We start from the raw sequence: 21,717 nt of genomic DNA, 5'->3' as shown, positions 1-21,717 counted from the left end.
GTTGGGAATGGCCACCCTGGCAATCCAAAATCTAACTGCCAAGCAATAATATGAAAGCTATAAACATCCCAGTGACGGCTTTTTTCCTTTGTTATTGATGGACTACAACAAACTACATAACCTTTCAGAAACGTGTTACAATTTCCAAACTGCCCTGCTTGAGAATGCATAAATGGTCCTTTCTATCTAAAAATATAAACATAATAATCAACAGGTGTAACTGAACATGAAACATGAAAACTAACATGAGAGAGTGCTCTGGTTTGTACTTTTTACAAATTCTTCAAACTGTTTTAGAGAACTGTTGGTGGAGAATGCTCATCATCATAAAAAACCTAAAGATGGATAAAACTGTCTACCAGTTATGCTGCATGCTTTATCTTTCCATACTTACCAATATTTGCTACATGGAGAAAATGCATTTCAAGCATTATGGCAATAATTAGCAGTAAGCAAACTTTTGTGCTCAGATTGACCAGGTGCAAATTATAATTCCTAAATTTTCAGTAACATCAGAAACCAATGATGCCTCCAAGTAATATATCTATGATGCTATTGTAATTTTAAATTATTTTGCAAAATCTAAATACAAAATAACTTGGATTTCATTCAAAATCCCTGCCACTGATATTTTAAAACTGAACAAAACTCCCCAACAATTAATTGTAGGATACACTTCTACAGCAAGAGGAAGAAATGCCATCTTTCTTGCAGTTAAATTTGGAGAGCTAATCTGGAGTTTCACGAATATTCCAAAATATTCAGAAAGAAAGTAATATCTGCAGAAGAGACAGGGTTACCTCACAGCCTAATATTTACATTCACAAGAAAATCTTCAAGATATATCCTTGAAAGATAAAACATTTGCCACAGCATAGTAGAAGCTATGAAAGTTTTCTGTAAAAATCTACGAAGTTTTGTACTTACAAAGTTATCTTTGCATTATAAGAAATGTTTGTTGAAACGGAAAAATTAATTTACAGCCTGATCCAGCACTACGGAAAGGCAAATGGGAGTTTTGCTGTTAACTTTAACCACAGAAGTTGAATGGTGAAGTATTTCCAAAATTTACTTCCAGTCAAAGTGAATTTAGCACTTGCCTATACAGTGCAGTAATGCGCACAACAGAAGTGTGAATTCTAAAGCAGAGCCACATAATGCGTACTAACTGGCCTGCATACAACCTGCTGGTGAATAGTAAAAACTCCCTCTTGTGTTGCAACACTACTAAGTTAAAACGCACCCAGGAATTTTTAGAACACACCAGAAGGGCACACATAGGCATTACTGCAAATTAAAATTCACACCCTCACAGTGTAAATTGGCACATCATGTACAGAAGCTCTTATTAATGTATAAGCTGTAAGATGGCCATAATAAAATTCTTCCAATGAGTCTCTCAGCACTATTAACATACCATAGTTTGTGTTGTGTCAGCCAGCTGTGCAGCTCTTAATCATACAACTATCTTGTTTAGTTTCACAGAATTACATATATTTAAGGATTGCAGGACTGAGCCCCTGGGTCCCAATTCTTCAAAATATTTAAGTATGTATTTAAGTCCATTCATATACAACAAAGCATTTAAGCACATGCTGAGTTGAGATGAACTTCTGAATCAGAACCCTAGTGCTCAAATAGTAGATATTATACACTGTAAACTAGGATGGGAGAAATACAGTTATCTGTGTTTTGAGCTGCAGCTAACATATTATTAAAGAGATCAAAATCATTAGTCTAATAATTTAATATTATTATAAGTTCATTTTCCAATACTATAGGTAATACTAATATTATAGGTTCATTTTCCAATAGATCTTATATAATCACCAAATTATGTGAGTTCAGCTCCTTAATGGGTAATGTTCTTGTCTGAAACACACTTTGACAACACTTTGATATGATACAATCATGTGATTTATACAGATTTTCAGAAATGATCATAAATCCACCAGAGGCTTTCAATGCACCTCTGAAATGGAGGATATTTACATCATATATTATCATGCATATATATTTCTGCTTCTACTGGTTACTATAATTAAATTGAATTACCTACTTAGAATTCTTTTTGTTTTCTTAAAAGAAAAATCTTTGCACCATGACAGTTCCTAAATATGTCTTTTGACTGCCAAATTTCTGCTTTTAATGGGAAATTTCCATAAAATCCCTCACAAGCACTTTCAGAATGGGATGGAAGCAAAGATGCTCTGATTTGAGTCCTGCTCATCCTTGCTCTCTGTGTTGCTATCTAAGCAGTTTTCACAATGAGCTTTAGTGACTTTCCCTTTTATGTCCAAAAAAAAAAAAAAAATCTCAAAGCACCGTCTTTCATTATTGTGGTATTCTGGTCACAGAAATATTACCAACATTTCTAAAGCTTTGAACTCATAGCTTTAAAACAACAAACAGCACAGCAACAACAGCAGCGGCGGCGGCAGCAATAGCAGCACAAAACATGCAGTAATACGCAAGCCATAAATAGTCAACATGGAATGGTCTACATTAAACAAAGGCATATACAGCACAGGCAAAAATAAAGGGCCACACAGAGTAAGACAGCATCTTACACGTCTGCCTTTGTTAGCTGGAATACAGGATGGAGAACGCTTCAACAAAGAAAGGAGGAAAATGCGTTACAAAACGTAGCTCATATGCACACATACTAGCTCAAAATTTGTCCCTATGATAATAAACAAACCGTATACATGTACAAATATTTTTAAAATAAATATTTATCAGACAAGTATTTTGTACGTATTTTGGGAATGTTACTTATGAGGAGAAACGACAAGAGGAAAAAACATGGAAAAACAGAAGTAAGAAACAATTATTTCAAATCCTGTAACTTCACAATAAACAATACTCCACAGCGTACGCTACGTTAGACCACATATGCATAACATCCACAAGAAATACCTTATCTTCTGTAAAAGATGAATAGTTTCTTTCCTTGAAGGCCCAATATGTTCAATTTAAAATATCATTAAGAACCATAATTTTTCCAAATCTAAGGACTCAGCAACATGTGGATGCACCCAGGGTTCTCACAAAAATGTGGAAAAGAGCTCTCAAGAAATTAACTACGAAATTTGTCAATCCTTTTCTTACAGTGAGCATTATTAGGGCCAGATTCAATGACCACGTGTGCTAGTCCGGCTGAAGCCCAAGAATATGTTGAGCAAGGACTGCTAGCAGTAGAGTACCTGAATCAAACACTAGCTTCAGTCACTCAGGAGGCAGTACATTTCATTTACAATTATTTAAAAATGAAAAAAAAAAGTTGTTCCAGGAAGCTGGGCAAATGCTTGCTAGTGTGACAGTAGGTTCCCCTTCATATGAAATATAAAAAATATCACAATTGTTATACTTAAATATAGCCCAAATTGCTATTTGTTATGTGGAGGGGCATAGTGAATCATCAGCACAGTGAAAGCTTCCTTCGGAAGCATCTGCAGGCTCCAGTCATAGGCAGCTGGAAACCAGACATCTATTTTCATTTTTTCTCCAAAAGAAATAGAAAAATTATATTGTTCCCAGTTGATACAATTAGAATAAGCTACAATCACTCATAGTTTGCTGTAAACATTTACATTACTTGGATGGCAGAGATTCAAGCCATAGTCCTTGTATGTAAACAGATAATTTTTAAGCATGTTTTCAGTGAGTCAGATTCTGAAATGATTTATATCCATGAAATTACATGGTCTTCTGTGGGTTTGCAAAGGGTGTAAAATGAAGGTAAAATTTATCTCAGTATCTTGGCCTCTCTACCATTACCAATCTAGGTGGAGTATAGGGATACTGCATGTACAAGCAGGAGATGATATAGGCTGCTAGCAATTATTATTAATGGCTCTACTGAAGAAAACATCCATGGCCCAGGTGATATTGCAAAAATGGCAATATTCTGAGAAACTCTAGCTCGCAGCCTTGATTAGTAGGGGGTGGTAGCAGGTAAAAGTTCTTCGGTTTTGGAACTCTCTCTCCCAATAATGGCCACATTCTGATGTGAACCCTGACAGCAACTGGGGGAGGGAAGGGGTACAATCCTGTGCACGCGCACACACACACACACACACTTTACTCCAGTAAAACCTGGTGCCAGGTACCAAAGAGGCCCATCCCTCTGGAGGACATATAGGATGGAGAGTACTGGGTAGTGTGTGTCAGGTCAGTCACTCATTCATACTGCCTCCCCCATGTGAAAGAGGTATATGGGAGTATGTATCTGAACTCTAAAAAGTTAAAAGATAAGAAGGTAAATAAAAAAATTCAGCTAGGCAGTATTTCTTTTTAAGACGAGTTCAGTCAACTTGTTAACTTGAACATTTGTACTGCACAGTTCTGATTTTGAAGGTTTGTTCTGCATAGTTTTGATTGATTTGTGTTGAATTTGCTTGAATACCAGTAATTTTACCAGGTGTCCCTTACACATCATAGGGAAATATGGTCACTCTGTGCCTGATAAATTAGAGCATGATCAACTAAATGAAAGATAGCATATTCAACTTTGTGCAAATTCATAAGATACATCCCTCTCCAAATACATATCAGCATCATCAAAAGAGTCAAACAACAATGAATATCAGTTATTTAATGTCTGATCCTTTTGTTGTTGATACTTTCCCACAGCAACCTTTATAGTATCCTCATTCATCAGTCACTCACTATAGGTAATGGAATAAGAAAATGTACCTGCTATCATCAACAGCATAAATGGTTGGTTCTATCTGGGCATAAATAGAATGTAAAATTTCAGCAGCAACCTAGCACTTTATCATATGCATTAAAAATTAACTAGAGGGGCTAATAAAAGAGGTGGCTGCAAAATGAAAAACTTGCTGTCAGTGTGGATAAGTACTGGAATAAATTGTCTAGGGAAGTTGTGCAATCTCCATCACTGAAGATATTTAAGAGCAGCTTAGATAAACTTCTGTCAAGGATGATCTAGATGGTGCCTGATCCTGCCATGAAGGCAGAGGACTGGAACTGATGACCTCTTGATGACCTTCCAGTTCTAGTATTCTATGATTCTGTAATGTTCATGCTACAGTGAATGTTGACTTTTTTGGAATCCGTTTTCATTCCAATTTAGAATGAAACCCAATAATTTCCTGCAGAACAAACTCTGAAAATTATTGAATCATAATCAAAATATTCAGTTAAGATAATGCTGAAATATTAATTATAAATATAATGTTAACATTTTAACAAAGAAGTTGAAATTACAGTTAAAATGAATGATTGCAGCATTATCACAATGAAACAAAGTCAAAATTATTCTTTTCAACTTTTTCCCATCCCACTGAAATATTTTTCATAATCTCTATGTTCCTGCAAAACATTTCAGTTCTGATAAAATTGCATTTTTGATGGAAACTTGTTCCCCTCCATTTTTTTTTGGGACAAGATCCAGTTAATACTGGTTGGTATACAGGATACTAGCAAGTGAAATTAAATAAATATCTCTCACTTGTCTGCAAGGGCTTCTATCCTCACTTTGAAAGATGGTAACCTCTTTGTAATTCTTTGCAGAGTAATAAAGTATTCTCTCTCTCTGTTTGATGTTATTCTCTATCCATTCTATCCATAGTTCCAAACTGTGCTCTTGTCTACCATAGACTGAGATGAGGAGCTCCTACTGAGCTCAACCTGAAAATCTTATGCTCATATGTTAAGCACTAAAATGTTAACCCATCTATTTTTAACAGTAAATACAGTGATATTTGGAATCCTGCCAAGAACTTCAACATCAGCATTCAGAGAAAGTTAAATCTTGGTGGACAAATCAAGATCATCCTCTAAGACTGGGGTCAGCAACCCCCAGCTCGCATGCTAAGAGAGGCACTCGAGCCAATGTTCATTGGAACATGAGGTGAGAGCTCAGGCCTGCCACACCTCCCCCTGGCAGCCAGCAGCTGGATTAATAAACAAAACAAAACAAAAAAAAAAACAGCTAATGCTACCAACCACCACCTAAATGGTAAAGCTCTGAACCTTAAGTTCCTTATTAATGAAGCTGTTGTAAGCAGGAGTATTAGTGCTGGTAAAGTATCACTGGCACTCGGGCTGTACATAGAGGTCAAAAGATCAAATTTCAGCACTCCACCTTGGAAAGGTTGCTGATCGCTGCTCTAAGGCAAGTGAACCAATAGAAGAACACATACAAACTATTCATTTAACAGTTGACCCTGCACATGCCACAAGATCAACAGCTTCATATTATGCAGTCATTATAATGTTACAGGGGTTACATGACCCAACATGTAATGCACCAAAGATTTTGCCAGAATTATGCTGGAACTATTGCAATTTTTTTCCCTGAAAGAAGCATAAAATGCTTTTCTCTTTGGAAAGAATGCATTTGAGCTGGTTGGAGATTTGTGAAAAATATGCAGTCTCTGCTTTAACAAATACTATTTCTTATTTACTGATGCCTTTCACAGCTAAGCTTACAAGCACAAGAACAAATCTTTTTTCCCACCTCCTTCCTAAATTGGTCTAGAGCCCCTCTACAAATTCAGGCCTTACCAACTGCTCCCTCAAACACTGATTGTACTACCCTTCTAAAATGCTTTGAAGGGGGGTGTTGTGTATGTTTTTTAAAATTACGTTTTTCAGTCTACATTAAAGAACAGGTTGAACTTGGCAATACATTCATAATGCTTTCCCACAAAGTAGAATTCTTCTTTAACCCAAATACAGAGGCAAATACTCAGGATGAAAGTTATCATGACAAAGATTACTTTGGTGTCTCTAGGCACAAGGATATTTCTAAGACATCAGAAGAGCAATCTCTCTGGCTTTTGTAATAACAACACCGATTATGGTCTAATACAGGTTGAACCTCTCTAGTCCATCAACATCTGTAAACCACCATGATTTTAGTGAGCTGGATGACTACTTATCATGGGCTTGACCAACTTTCCCATGGCTCTATAAAATTTGTTTACAGCCACCAGTCCTGGCTCTAAGCATCCTGTGCTGTTAGTTAGCTGTAACTTACTCCTAAATGTCTTCTAAGAACCCAATAAGCAATGGAAATGCTTGTAATGTGGCCAGACAACACTGACCTCCTATGGACTGTCAAATTCTCTTGTTCGACACTGGTCAGGTCCCGAAGGTGTTGGACTACAGAGGTTCAACCTGTACTTCTAACATAATACCACAAACATACACTCATACTGTATGTGCTCCAACCACAGGAAGAAACCATGGATATAAGAAGGAATATCATAAGAATTTCTGTGGTGAAATAACATTTTCAGAGTTGGACTATACACTACATCCTCTTTGTTTCATCACTCTTGCCAGAATCCAATTTTCAATTTTAAAATGGTGTTTTTACAACACATTTAATTAGAAGGCATTTTAATGAAGCTAAAACCATAACCTTATCACAAACAGAATTATAACAGAAAACACTAAAAAGAGGCCAAAAGGAGCCTATTTCGACACAACACTTCTAAGTATTTAAATCTACTAGCGTTCTACTTGGGTCTGTAAATTAAATAATGCAGTCAATTTACAGTTTTAAAATTATTAGCTAAGTTTGCCACCAATGAGGACACATATTTCAATGTCTCCCTATGTTAAAAACAAATTCCAAATTACAACAAAAATAGATGGCTACAGCTATTCTGGTTATGGTGAAGTTTGACACAATTCTACCTAATCAGTTTTAATAATAAGATCGTTCACTAAAAATGAAAAATGTATAATTTATTTGACAAAACTTAAAAAGAAATGTCAGAAATATTCACATACAAAACAACCAGTAAAGTTACTAAAAATTGCTAGCCAACAATTAGTGAAAATGGGTGTAACTTGCAACAATGCACTGAAATGAATTAAGTAGCATCACTGATTATTTCAGAACTGTTGTCAAAGGACAAGGTAAGTGACAATTTAGCAGAATGGCCCTGATAAATTGACAAAGCTTACAGCGCCTTCCTATTATGCAAAAGCATTTTGCAAAGAGGAATCTCCTTGCATTATAAAAAGAAATATATTTCTTTAAATTGTGTACCTATGTAGAATATAGCTATCGATATAAAGATAGAGATATATTAGTAAAGAAGAATTCTGTGCTGTCAGATGCACTTGAAATCATACAGTTCTTAAATTGACTGCATTATGTTTGAATTTGCCAGATCAACCAACCTATTCCTCTTATTGAGAGATTTACTGGTTTGAAGGTCAAAGACTTACATCATCCATAAAATCAATCAATGAGGATGAAGAAGAAGAAGAAGAAAAGGAATCCTATTTAATGAACATAGAAGTAAAGAAACAAAAAGAAATGGATGAAAAGAATTATTCTGTAAAAATAAATAATGATGCAGCATTGCAAAAACAAAGAAAAATTTAAACAGATTTTTAAACACCAAGCAACAACTATATCAGTTAAAGTTGTAAAGTCTTTGTTATTTGCCTTTTGGTGTCTTAGACACATCATACATAATACATCCAGAAAGAAGCAGATTAATGTTTTTTTACCATCCGTGTAATAAAAACATTTCCGCCTTCTAACCCATTTCTGTATTAAAACCAACTTCTAATAAACAATTAAAAGCAAATTAAATATGAACATCAGCTGTGGAGAACACAATGGGCTTACACAATATCAGTTTTCAAATTTAACAATAACAAGTTATGTTCTTTCTTAAATTATAGGGATTAATTCTTCTGTATTAAAGACACTCATGTGCACCTTCTGTTGACATCTGTGGAAGCCATTAGCAAATTCTAGGATAGCATCCTGGCCCAACCTGCACTCAGGGGAAGTTCGTCATTAACTCAAATAAAGTCAGGATTTCAGCCCAAATATTTAATAGAAATTTTACAAGGTTTACTTTAGATAAACAAGAGAAGGTTTGGAATAGAGCATACGTTTCCATTTTGTTTTCTCCTCCAGTTTTCCTATTTACCACGGCTCTGAACAAAAGTTGCAAAGGAATTAAACAGTTTTACTTCAGTTTTATTCTAGTTTTTAAACACATGCATGGAGCCTCTGATTTTAATGGAAGTGAGTGTGTTCCAAGGCAGCATTTAGTCTTTAGTTTACCAATTGCCATAAAAATTAATGGAGAATATTTAATCGGTGTTAAGAGTATTATTTACAATGAAAGATCATTTTAATTGCATCTTTTATTAGACTCCCACATTTAATGAAAATCTTTAAAGAGAATGGACCGTAATTATAACTAGTCAAGAACAGGTAGAAGGCACAGTAAACAATACATGATTATTGTAATATAAAATGGTGTCCAAAGTGTAGAAGGATACTGGAGTTAAACAACCATATTAACCTTTTCAGCCAGTATGCACACAACCTGCATGATAGGAAGAACAAAACATTTCCATAGCTGCCAAAGAAATTTGAATGGTGGCACACTTACTTCAAATTGATCCAGAGCAGAGGTACGAGCATTCAAAAATGCCAAGAAAGAATTCTGTGAGTCTTGGTGCTTTACACCTAGAAAACAGCAGCAAGTTTTTTAAGCTACGGAAAAATGGCTCTTTCATGGAGGCCCTTTGTCTTGCTGACTCTGGTTATAAGTGTTCTTCAGAATCATCTAAAATTTATTATAGACTGTCATAGCTGGTCTGCCACTCAGTATGAAAAAAGATATCTTTTAAACACACATGCAGAAAGTATACCATGTATGGTTAAATCTTCATTTCCCTGGATGTGTGTAATATCAAGATGATACATTAGATATACAGCAAAGTCATGACATTTGCAAATTCAGTTATTCGCAGATGTCAGACTCCCCTGCGTGGCACTAGAAAAGGAAGGTGTCTCTTCCAGCCCCTCTATTGTCGGTCCATGAAAGCCCCCTGATGGACATCAGCTGGAGGTCCTGCTCCAGCAGCCACGGCAGCTCCAATATGCCCCACACCACAGCAGTGGTTGCTGGCCTAGGCTTGGCCTATATAGAGTGGGGCGCCCAACCTTGCCTCCAGACAGTGGCCCAGCCTGGCCACCGACCAACTGTCCACAGCTCCACTGCTAGATTTTTTCTCCCCGCCCCCACCTGCTGCCCAGAGCTGCCTGGGACTCTGCCGAATTCTGCTCCCTCAGCCGGGATAAAATGGGATAAAATGATATTCGCGAAATGATATTCATGAAATTCAACATTCGCGAGGGTTCTCAAAACTGAAGCCTCACGAATGTTGTGACCTTACTGTACTGAACACATGTATATAGATTGTGTAATGCACAGATATTTATGTGCCCCTTTACCATGTGTTAATACTGATTCATATACATGCACAGATACGGCTCATTAAACACCTTGTGCCAGTAGGGTTTCTGTATCCCAGAGAAAGTGCCCTTTGCTGGGAGAAGGAGAATGGAGTGGGGGGCCTTTGCACTGTCAGGAAAAGGCAGTTTAAAATTATAGATGAGGTTCTCAGGGAAGTGCTCCATGGAAAGATGCTGAATGAACACCTAATCTGGGTTGTTTGAAAGACAGAGCCACCCTCTTTTTAGCATTTGAGGACAGTTCAGCACTTGGTGGAGGTGTTGAGATGACTTACAAATGCAATTCCACTCCAGGCCCTCTTTTCACTAGAAGGAGTCTACATTCTAGGTACGGCTACACTGCAGTCCATTTTTGGAAGTAGAATGCAAATGAGCAAGATCAGGAATGCAAATGAAGCACAAATTTAAATATTTCATACCTTATTTGCATATTCTCGCACAATTGTTTTTCCAGAAGAAGCTTTTCCAGAAGCAAAATCAGACAAGTAGATGGAGTTCTTTCGAAAACAACCCCATTTTCAAAAGAACCCTTCTTCTGGAAACAAAATCGGAAAAGAGGTTCTTTTGAAAATGGGTTTTGTTTTTGAAGGAACCCGATCTACATGACTCAGTTTGCTTCTGGAAAACCTCTTCTGGAAGGATGATCACGCGAGAACATGCAAAATGAGGCATGAGATATTTAAATCCATGCTTCATTTGCATTGCCCATCTTGCTCATTTTCATTCTGATTCCGAAAGCGGATGGCAGTGTAGATGTAGCCTCTACGAAGATACAGGGACTAGCACAACCTATGAGTAAATCAAGCCCAGTATGTCTAATGTCTCTTCTTGACATTATTGAGGTCCTCATTAATGGACAGTTTAATGACCAGTACCTAATAAGCCCTAAGAGCAATAAGAGGACACAGACTACGCCTGAATTGCTTTCTCCCCAACAGATTTGTCATTACACCTACACTTCTTTTCTATGATGCTGAGGAGGTAGCGTGTGCATGTGCATGTACATACATGCATGTGTGTGCGACAGCAGCAAAGCCAACAGCCACCGCAGGCCCTCCTGGACTGCAGCACTGGGGCCTCAGCCCTCAGAGCCCGGCAGAGTGGCTCTTCAGCAGCAATTCAAAGGGGGCTGGGGCTCCAGCTGCCATGGTAGCAGCAGCAGCAGCTGGGAGCCTCAGGCCCCTTTGAATTGCTGGGCCCAAGGGCAATTATCCCCTCTGCTCCACCTCTGTCTCACTGCAAGCCTGTGTGTGTGAGAGAGAGAGATGTTGGCTACGTCTACGCACGCCCCAAACTTCGAAATGGCCACGCAAATGGCCATTTCGAAGTTTACTAACGAAGCGCTGAAATGCATATTCAGCGCTTCATTAGCATGCAGGCGGCCGCCGCGCTTCGAAATTGACACGTCTCGTCCAGATGGGGCTCCTTTTTGAAAGGACCCCGCCTACTTCAAAGTCCCCTTATTCCCACGAGCTCATAGGAATAAGGGGACTTCGAAGTAGCCGGAATCCTTTCGAAAAGGAGCCCCGTCTGGACGAGCCGTGCGGCGGCAAGCCGCATCAATTTTGAAGCGCGGCAGCCGCCCGCATGCTAATGAAGCGCTGAATATGCATTTCAGCGCTTCATTAGTAAACTTCGAAATGGCCATTTGTGTGGCCATTTCGAAGTTTGGGGCACGTGTAGACACGGCCGTTATGTCACATTTCCCTCTCTGAGTAGGATAGATGTCTCTCTGTTCACTCCATACCTACCTCACAATGAAAAATTAAAACATTAGAAGCAGGACTTTTCCTTTTAAATAAGAAGCATCCATTACTTCTCTTTCAAAACTCCAGAACCCAGACTGAATGTATTTCTTAAAGAAGTTTTCATTTTATAGAATCAGTTTTTCCCTGTGTTATTTTCTCCCAGGTTTTAGAATATACTTATCAAGTCCACAGGATACATCTGCTAATCTAAATTACCCTCTTGGAAAACTATACTGAGGCACAGACAGTTAATTTGCCACTAACACATAAAATGAATACACTTGAATCCTGTGTAATATTTATCTTTTAGTCATCAATATACTTCTACTTGTAAGAGATTGTTTATTAAATTTTAATTTGGCTAGCTGAATTAGAGAGTGCTTCTCAGTAGTTAAATATTTAAACAGTCCATATACAATGTTATGAATTTGCTTCTGGCTGAACAATATTAATTACATCTGACATTTTTTAATATAGACGTTTTCAAACTAACTCTCTATTAACACAAAAATGTAAATGATAGAAAATACCATATTAGTAAACTATTAATTACAAATTCTTGCTTTTGACTAAATACTGCAAGGCGGATTTGTTCAGCAAATTGATAATCAGTTATTTGGGAGCACAGCAGCTGTCTACTGTTCATGACGCTATAAATGGAAAGATAAACATATGGAAAAGCAGCATCAGCTAGGACAAGTTTTCAAAAGCAACAAGACAGCCCCAAATTCTCATTTTGCATCTCCATAAATATGAAGATTACATTTATTTTGAGTATCAAGAGCAAGCATCAAGATGAGCAAGTGTCAGTACTATAAATAATTTTCTCTTATCAGCTAATCAGCACCAGTCATTTCTGAATATTTTACAGTTCTCTTGTCCTGTCATAACTGTCACACTGCGCTCAGAGGCTACCTACACTAGGTGAAAAGGAATTGCAGCAGGCTAGTCACTGGAATACCTTGAGATTGTAACCTTTATAAAATGACCTAAAGGTATGTGTGTTACTGAAAAAGAACTTTCGCACCATTCTTCAAAGAGAAACAGCCGAGCTGGCTTTTATATTTAAATTCGGCACATTAACACATGGTTTAAACTGGGACGGGAACTTTCTGAGTCACTATAGGGGCTCGTCTGCATACTTGGCTTCACCTAATTCTTGACCTCCCCGCCCCCCACCCCTCCACCCTCTGATTTGCTCACCTTGATTATCTTTTTCTGATTTGTCCTCCTTGCTTACTGTTTTTGGCTCTCTGTGCCTTAAATATTGAGTCTGTTCTGGTCTGGCTATGGTCTGAAGAAGTGGGTCTGTCCCATGAAAGCTCACCTAATAAACTATTTTGCTAGTCTTTAAAGTGCTACTTGACTGCTTTTTGTCTTTACAAAATACTGTGAATCTAAGGATAATTATTGAGTTTTGTGTTCTAAGAACTAGTTATTGCCCCTGGGAAAGTGACACAAGAGCTTTAATTTGCATCTGCCTGAAACAGTGTGATCTGCAATTTTTTTTTGTCAACCTGAATAGTAGACACAAAATGTTAAAACTGTACTAGGTCAGCCGAATATCCTAACTCCATCTCACAGTGCATTGACTTGCATTTGGAATTACCCAAGAATCTCTGTTTCTACCAACACTGGTTCAATAATAGCATGGCAAACACTAGTAAATCAACTCTGTCCATGGCTGCATTCCTATGCATAAGCACTAATCTGAATCAACAACCATTAAATGTTATCAGTGCCCCTGCTGTTGTTTCCTCTAGTGTAGACATAGCTAGATAAGGCAGAAATGGTGAGTACGTACTGACTATATTGAAGTGTTAAAACCCTTGTCTAGCAAGGAAAAAGTAATAAGGGTCATATAGAGATCAATTCTATATACAAATTGAAGTAAAATATTTCAGTCCAACTCAAAATGATTTTTGTACTTCACAAGCACCAAGACATGCCAGAATATTATCTAACAGATTTGCACATAGTTGCTTGGGTACATTTTACTGTGTAACAGCTTTGTTAACATTTTAGATGTCAGAATCTCTTGGCATCATAGTTCTTCAATTTACACTGCAAGACAACACTCTTAACAGATAAGATGTACCCACTACTACGCAGCACATTCTCACTGATTTTGATACCGGTTGCCATACCCTTGTCTGATCTAAGTTCTTCTGCTTCCTTTTTCAGTTTTTCAATTTCTGACAAGAGTTCCATGTTCTTCTTCTCTGACTCTTGAAGTTTACTTTAAAAAAGGAAGAAAAAAGAACAAACAAAATTACAATTACAGAGAGCCAGCATTGCAAATTGTCCCTTTTCTTCCATCTTTGCATGTTATTTGAACTACTGATTGGTTAAAATCAATGCCAACTAAGTTGTGTTGTCAAACAAAGCATGATGTCATCAAATGAAAGGCTGAGTTCAGAATTCCCTTATGACTTTTTTAGTATGGGACCTTGAAAAAAGGAGTTAATAATTGCCTTTGTTTACCCTTTAGGTTGCCCATATCTCTAAATTTATGAACAACTGTGAACCCGTGCCCTTGGAATGAAAAAAAAGAAAAAAAGGGCTACATTTAAAAGTCAACATAGCACCAATTATTTCATTTCACATTCATTACAGTCGTGTTACTCACAGACTGTACATTGAAAGTTTTTTCTGTTCACTGATTCACAACAAAAACCATAAAACATGTTTGTAATATAATATTCTTCTTAGTTTTCCCTTAAGAATTCTTTATTTCACAATACAATACCTTGTACAGTGAGTTGAAGGTAGACACTCCAATCTCCCCATTAGGCACATTAAAAATATTTTTTGCCACAAACCATAAGACTTCTTATCTCCAGCCTTCCTATCAGGTATAGCTAAGACAGAAAAGCATCACTTCTCTCACATTTTGTATTCACACACTAGTTCTTTATTCCATTTTACAGTAATGGCCCCGTCCATGTCTTATGTCTACTGTTTAGATGCCCTGATACTGTATGACATACGAACTTCAGTAGACAAGCCCATGTACATATGTTTAGAGAAAGGGAACCAAAAATCTTCTAAAAGTTAGTAGTACGGTATCTTTAAAACACATCATAAGGCCTTTTTTTTCCAGTTCACCAACCCAGGAAACTGAATTCTCCACTTTGCAACAAATTAGAAGCAGCATGGATAGCGACAGTGCATACTGTTCTTACAATGAGCTTAGTCTTGATCTGGAGGTGTCATTTCTAGGGGTAATATAAAGCTTTTCAGTCTTCATACATGCACTGTCCTTAGCCTCTTTGCTCAGACTACCAATACTGGAAATAAATCACTACCAATTTCAATGGTGCTGTCTGAACTGGATTCATGCCACCGAATTTATTTTTACATGCTGCCAAGAAGCCATCTGTGGTACCAGCACTTGCTAATTTCTGACCCTGGCTGGATTACAGCTGATGACCTACATGTGAAATGCCCCATTAGTCCTCATTACTAATCCTCTGCTTTGCCAGTCCTCCTTGTCAAATGAATTTTGAAATGAAAATAAAGAAGTGATTGTTGAAGGAGAGAAGAATTCTTAAATCTCATTAGGCAGGCTTTATTCCTGTACAAATCAACAGGCAGAACTTGATTTTTGTCCATCCAAACTATTAGACTTGTCCATTGAATAGAATGGAACATATGTTTTGATATAAACAACTGTCTGTTAATTGGCCCCAAAGTTGTGGATCATTTGTGGGAGTAATTATTTGATTTATGAAAAACTGCCACATGAAAGTCCAGAGAGCAGCAGTTTTTCACAGGATTTTTTCAGCTATACATAGTATACAAAAGATTATTCTCTTGCTTTTAGGTACAGCCATGAGAAGCTAAAATACCATTCCCTACAGGCTGAACCTCTCTAGTCTGGCACCCTTGGGACCTGACTGGTGCAGAACAAGACACTTGGCCAAACTACTGGAGCTCAATGTTATCTAGCAGTATTAACAAAACTTCCACTGTTTACTGGGCTTTTAGAAGACATTTAGGGGTCATTTAGAGCTAAGTAGCAGCACAGAACTCAGAGCCAGGCCTGGTGGCTGTAGACAAATTTTATAGACCCACAGGAAACTTGGCCACACCCATAAGTGGAAATCCAGCTATCTAAAATCATGCTAGACAACAGATGTTGCCAGATGAGAGTGTGCTGAATTAGAGAGGTTCAACCTGTATCAGATTGTGACAGACAAGTTATTTAACATTTATAACTAGATGGCCTCCCTCCAAAAGGTTTTAGTAAACTACCATACAGAAGTTCCATCAGAACCATTCAGTCTCACCATTCCGTAGAGATGCTGGAAGCTTTAACTTTATTTAACTCATCTTGAATGACCTGTTTAGCTCGGATTTCTGCATCAAGGGCTGACTGCAGTTCCAGCCTTGCTGACATGTCCAGTTTTGCAAAGCGGCGCATCTTCCAGGGCATGTCCTATTAAAAATAAAACAAACAACCCAGAGAGAATGGAATTAATTGCATTACTGTTAGTAGTAGTAGTAAGAGCAGTAGTAGTATTTTTGCTACCTCAGCCTCTATGTGCTTGACATGAGAGTTTATCAGTCCAAAAAGCAGGGCTTTTTTTTCTGCTGGAGTACCCCAGAACAGCGTTCTGGCACCTTTTTTTCAAAAGCCGGCTAGGGGGCTGTGTCCAAGCCGCATCTGACCCTTAAGAGCGATTGCCATCTCAGGACACATCCACCTCTGGCTAACTCCTCCTCCACTCCCTCCCTGCCCTGAAATGCTGGCAGAGATGAGCCACGTGGAAGAGGCAGCTGCAAAGTACCACAGGTAGGGAGTGAGGTAGGGAGGGTGAGGGGATGTGGGGAGCAGCTTGGGGAAGTGTGGGGTTTAAGCCAGCGGGTGGGTGGCGGCTGTGTGTGTGTGTGTTTGGGGCCGCGGGGGGGGGGGTGGTAAGCTGCAGGGCAGGGGTTGGGGCCAGGCAGGGGAGCAGCTCAGGGACCGTCGGGGGGGGGATTGGGGCCAGGTGGGGGGCAGCCTGGGGGCTGCAAAGGGAAATTTGGCCCATGTCAGGAGACAGCCTGGGCTGCACGGGGGGGGAAGGGAGGCAGTGGCTCAAGCCCTGCCTGGGGTGGCTTGAGGACCCCCAGGGGGGTCAGGAGGCAAAACTGACAAGTACTCACACAAAGTCATAATTATTTTTTTTTTACAAACTGTTTTTGGTATGTTACATGTGATTCTTACAGTCGCTCTTGCACCTAAACTGGAGTTCCTCAGAGACTCTAGTTCTTCTGTCATTTTAGAGGCCAAGGCTTGTAGATACCCTCGAGCATCCTTTTCATCACTCACCCTAGACCAAAAAAAAAACAAAAAACCCAAAGCTTAAGTAAACAATACATATCTGTGTAATGACCAGCATCACTTGAATAAAATACAGATTGCAGCAATAAAATGTAACAGTTTATTTTTAGACAATAATTTAAAAATAAAATATGCTACCACAAATTAACAGAGCAACCAAGCAACATCAGGATTAATAGTTGTCAGTCTAAATCCTTCTAAGATGTTATCATAACGGACTGCAAAGCTAGTGACATTAGACTCTTCCCCCAGTTCCTATTTAATAACTGGTTTTACAGTAGTTTATTAAATAGCTTAAATGAGATACGGGCATCTTATCCCCTGAACGTGCCTGCCATCAACACATGCCTTCTGGTTGTGATCACATCATGAAGAGCCTCCAAACTTCCTGCTCTTTGAAGAAAAGAACTGAACTGAATTGTCAATAAAGATATACCAGACTCTATTGTCCAGAGCCAGGTGAATCAAATTCCGTATCACCAGAGCCCTCCCATGTTGTGGATAAGCAGGTCCAAGATGGGATCAGAGCTAGTTTGACATACTCTAACTGGTAACCTGAATGGACAATGACACTGACTTTGAATTTATGAATATATTTTGGCAGGAACGTTCCCCCTCCCCCAAAGCAGAGTTTTAAGCTTTAGGGAAGGAGGAAATCTCGATCCTCTGTCCTACTTATCTCTCCCTTCCTCTTCATCTTACTGTGTATTACATTGTGATTATTCTGGACTTACAGAGAGCGAGAGAGTGATCTTAGAATGACAAATCTGTTACCTGACAATTTCATATCTCAGGCATCCCATTCAAGGTAAATCCCTTGAGTACTTACACAGTGGTTTCTTCAAGGTTCATGTACATCATTACTATGCTTGAATAAAGGTGCTATTGCTATGAAATTTAGGTTTATCTTGATAATAAGACTTTAGTGTTTCAATACAGCTTTAAAAGTACTTGTTATGAGTGAGGAGACAGAAAGGAGAAGCCCAGGAGTGCCATGGATAAGTCTGAGCTCCATCCCTCCAAGTATGTGCAGGAAGAGAGGTACAACTCACATGTTTTGACCTGAGAGAGAAGTCATGATCTACAACCACTTAAAAACCCCCATGTCATCCCCATGTTATTTGGGACATGCTGTAGTGCAGGTAGCCTGTCCAATGAAGTGCCACGTCCAGTATACATAGTCATGAATTAAACGAGATACTAAACATTACAAGATTGTCACATGTTGCCTTGAAGTCCCATCAGGCATTGTACAAGTGGTGTTTCCAGCACTGTTCCCTCTGCAAGCAGAGCTGTAAATGACATCTGTGGAGTGCAGCAAAGCTCTCCTACTGAACAGTCTGGCAGCTTGTTACCACCTGTACTCCAATGCCCCAAGAAGTGAAGATTTTATTGACAGGGCGACCACTTGTTTCCCATCAATATTTTGATTTCCTCTGCTGCATCCGGGAAGAATTTTTCTTTGTATTCAAAATGAACTGTGACGTTGACAATCAGGGGTGTCCGATCCTTGGCATATTCAAGATCTAGATTTCTTAGTCCATCTTCAGTAGTGTGCAGTTTTGGTTTCTGACATAAAACCGACCCAAGCTTTCACACTTCTTTTACCAAAATTTTACACACTCTGCTGTGAACACTGTCCCAAACTATATAAGATACAGATTCATATTTAGCAGAACAGTATCTGCATTTCATGACTATATTGTTTTTGTTGGTCCCTAGGTCAGGGGTCAGCAACCCCCAGCATGGGAGCCAAGAGTGGCATGTGAGCTGATTTTCAACAGCATGCAAGATGGGAGCTCAGTCCCATCCATGGACTCCTCCTCTATGAAGCCGGGAGCTTGCTCAAAGCCATGCCTCCTGTGGGTTAACAGAAGACCAGATAATGCTTCCAACCACCACCTCAACTGGAAATCTGTGCATTTTAATTTATTAATGAAGTTGTTGTAAGGAGGACTATTAGTGACTTTAAAAAGTATCACCACACTCGCACCGTTCATAGAGGTCAAAAGGTCAAATTCTGGCATGACACATAAGAACATAAGAACATAAGAATGGCCATACTGGGTCAGACCAAAGGTCCATCCAGCCCAGCATCCCATCTGCCGACGATGGCCAATGCCAGGTGCCCCAGAGAAGGAGAAGGACACCTTGGAGAGGTTGCTGACCCCCGCCCTAGATATCTCCTGGTGGGATATACATTTGCATTCAGTTTCAAAGCCACTAGGAAATAGCATTCTGTGGAACCCTGGTGGTGTCTCATCCAATCATTGATGATCATTGTGAAAAAGTTTGATTCCACTTCCTTGGTATGATAGTTCCTTATACTGGGAAAATTCTACATCTTCTCTGTTACAGGTGACTGGGTTATTGAACCTGGGAGCTGACCTTCCCTACTCATTTAGTATTTCATGGATGCTCTGTGGCACTGTGTGCTTGTCAAAGAACAGGACTGGGTCTGTTATTGCAAGTACTACTACTACAGTCCCATGTGCTGCCAGTCACAGTTTACTAAACTCATTCTCCATACCACTAGTTAATGCAATGTTCCAAATGGTGCAATTCTATGTAATTGCTTTGCCTGAACATATGGTATGAGGCTAGAAAGTTTCATCATTCCCAGTCTCCCATCTCCAGACGTGACATAAATGAACCTATTGCAAGTGCTGGACAGTACATGAAACCAGTAGCTGGTGACCCTCCTAATGCTGTCATTGGGGGAAGAGCCTCAGGTTCTCTTACAGTTGATACAGTCTGCTGAACAGATAACTTATGTTACAGTGAATGCATTCAGTACGCCCAATGTTTGTTGATCCTCCTACACCTGGTGTCAAGTCTATCAGATAATGCCGGTTTGGAGAACCAAACCCATGGGCCATTCCCAAGCTATTTCTCAGACTCGCCTGGTCTTTCATACTCAGCACATCCATGTAAATCTTTCATGCTTCACATTTGCTGACTCTGTATTTGGATGATGGAAGCAAGTATATACCTGTCATTGTCAAATAGGTGTTGAGATTTTTCCATTCAGACCCTTTTTATTTTTGTTTCAAGCATTCCCAGGTTATGCCTGCTGCTAAACCAGGGGTTTCAACTACACAAACATAAGGAATAAAACCTCATATTTAATCCTGAGCCTAATAATAAAAGACTACAACATATTTTCCTTGCTTTTTTCCCCCCGACACAGTCTATAACTTAGTTCAAAGAAAATGAAATCCTGGCCCTTTAGTTAATGCGTGTTTTGCCACTGCCTTTAACGGAATCAGGTCTTCACAGTGTGCCAGAAAGAGGTGAAGGCAGTTCGGTCCACGTATTATACAGCTCTGACAAGCTTTCCTCAGAGCACTGTGTTTTTAATGGAGACTTAATATTCTTTGGCACACAGTAAGAGGACAATTGTTCCAGATATAGGACTGAATGAAATCCAGAACAGGAGAAGGGACAAAGAAAACAGTTAAAAGGGAGAAGTTCAGGCTGCATATAGGGGCATGTCTTCATATTGGACTGACTGATGGAGCAGCAATCAATTCAGCAGGAGTCGATTTAGCATATATATTCAAGACACATCAATCACTACAGATCACTCTCCCATGAGCTCTGGTGTTCCACCTAAATGAGAAGTGCAAGAGGTGTCGACAGGAGAGTGTCTCTAAGTCAACACACCAATATGAAGATACAGTGTTAAACAGATCTATGTACATCAACGTCAGCTATATTATTCACATATCAGAAGTTGATTAACTTAGATCGCTCTCCCATAGAATAGACCAGGAGCAAAAGGGAGAGTAGGAAGGAAGGAAAACGAAGAAAGCATGAGTGGCACTGGGAGAGGCTTCAAAGACAACAAGAAGAAACGAGTAGAAACCACAGGGATAAGGGAAATGAAAAAGAGAAGTTTAGAAATACGCATTTATTTGAATGGCTTAGGGATTTTACTCTATTGTATGTGGCAGAACACTTCGGTTGCACACTGAAAAGGATATGTGACATTAAAAATATGCAGATTTTAAATAAGCAAATTTTCTTACTTTTGATACTAATTTAAAATAAAGAATTTCAAAGACACAGTTTGCTTATTCCTGTTTGTGAAGTCTGGTTACCCTATGTGCTTTCCTCAGATCAGACAGTAAAAACTATTTCAGTCACTTGTTTTATATTGGCTGTGCTTTCAGGTTCTTTGCATTACAAAGTTGGGACTGCAAAAAATATATCTGAGAATGTTTATGAGACTGTACTTCAGTTGAAGCTTAATTATTTTAAAATTTTTGCTTTTACAAAAACCCATATTTGAGGCAAAGGTTTGAGTGCATATCATGCCTTGGATCCAAAAACAGTTTATGAACAAGTTAAAGAGGAAGATAAAT

General features: G+C 38.8%; 1 protein-coding gene across 7 annotated transcripts in view; it reads right to left on the bottom strand.

Annotated features, from left to right (window-relative positions):
- The window catches only part of CDC42BPA (CDC42 binding protein kinase alpha), a 312,667-nt gene that overhangs the window by 59,567 nt on the left and 231,383 nt on the right, over positions 1-21,717 (bottom strand). For 4 of the 7 annotated variants that reach the window (XM_074989861.1, XM_074989864.1, XM_074989865.1 and 1 more), the window contains exons 18-22: positions 17,234-17,339; positions 16,314-16,462; positions 14,169-14,260; positions 9,405-9,481; positions 2,571-2,609 (exon numbers count right to left, since the gene is read on the bottom strand). In XM_074989861.1, the coding sequence (XP_074845962.1) occupies positions 2,571-2,609; positions 9,405-9,481; positions 14,169-14,260; positions 16,314-16,462; positions 17,234-17,339 (463 nt within the window). Of the gene's footprint in view, positions 1-2,570; positions 2,610-8,214; positions 8,269-9,404; positions 9,482-14,168; positions 14,261-16,313; positions 16,463-17,233; positions 17,340-21,717 lie in introns of all 7 variants that reach the window. The other 3 variants (XM_074989868.1, XM_074989866.1, XM_074989862.1) reach the window with 2 other exon arrangements.

The sequence above is a fragment of the Carettochelys insculpta genome, chromosome 3 (genome assembly GCF_033958435.1).
Source record: "Carettochelys insculpta isolate YL-2023 chromosome 3, ASM3395843v1, whole genome shotgun sequence".
NCBI classification, from domain to species: Eukaryota; Metazoa; Chordata; order Testudines; family Carettochelyidae; genus Carettochelys; species Carettochelys insculpta.
This window is presented reverse-complemented; position numbering and strand designations above follow the sequence as displayed.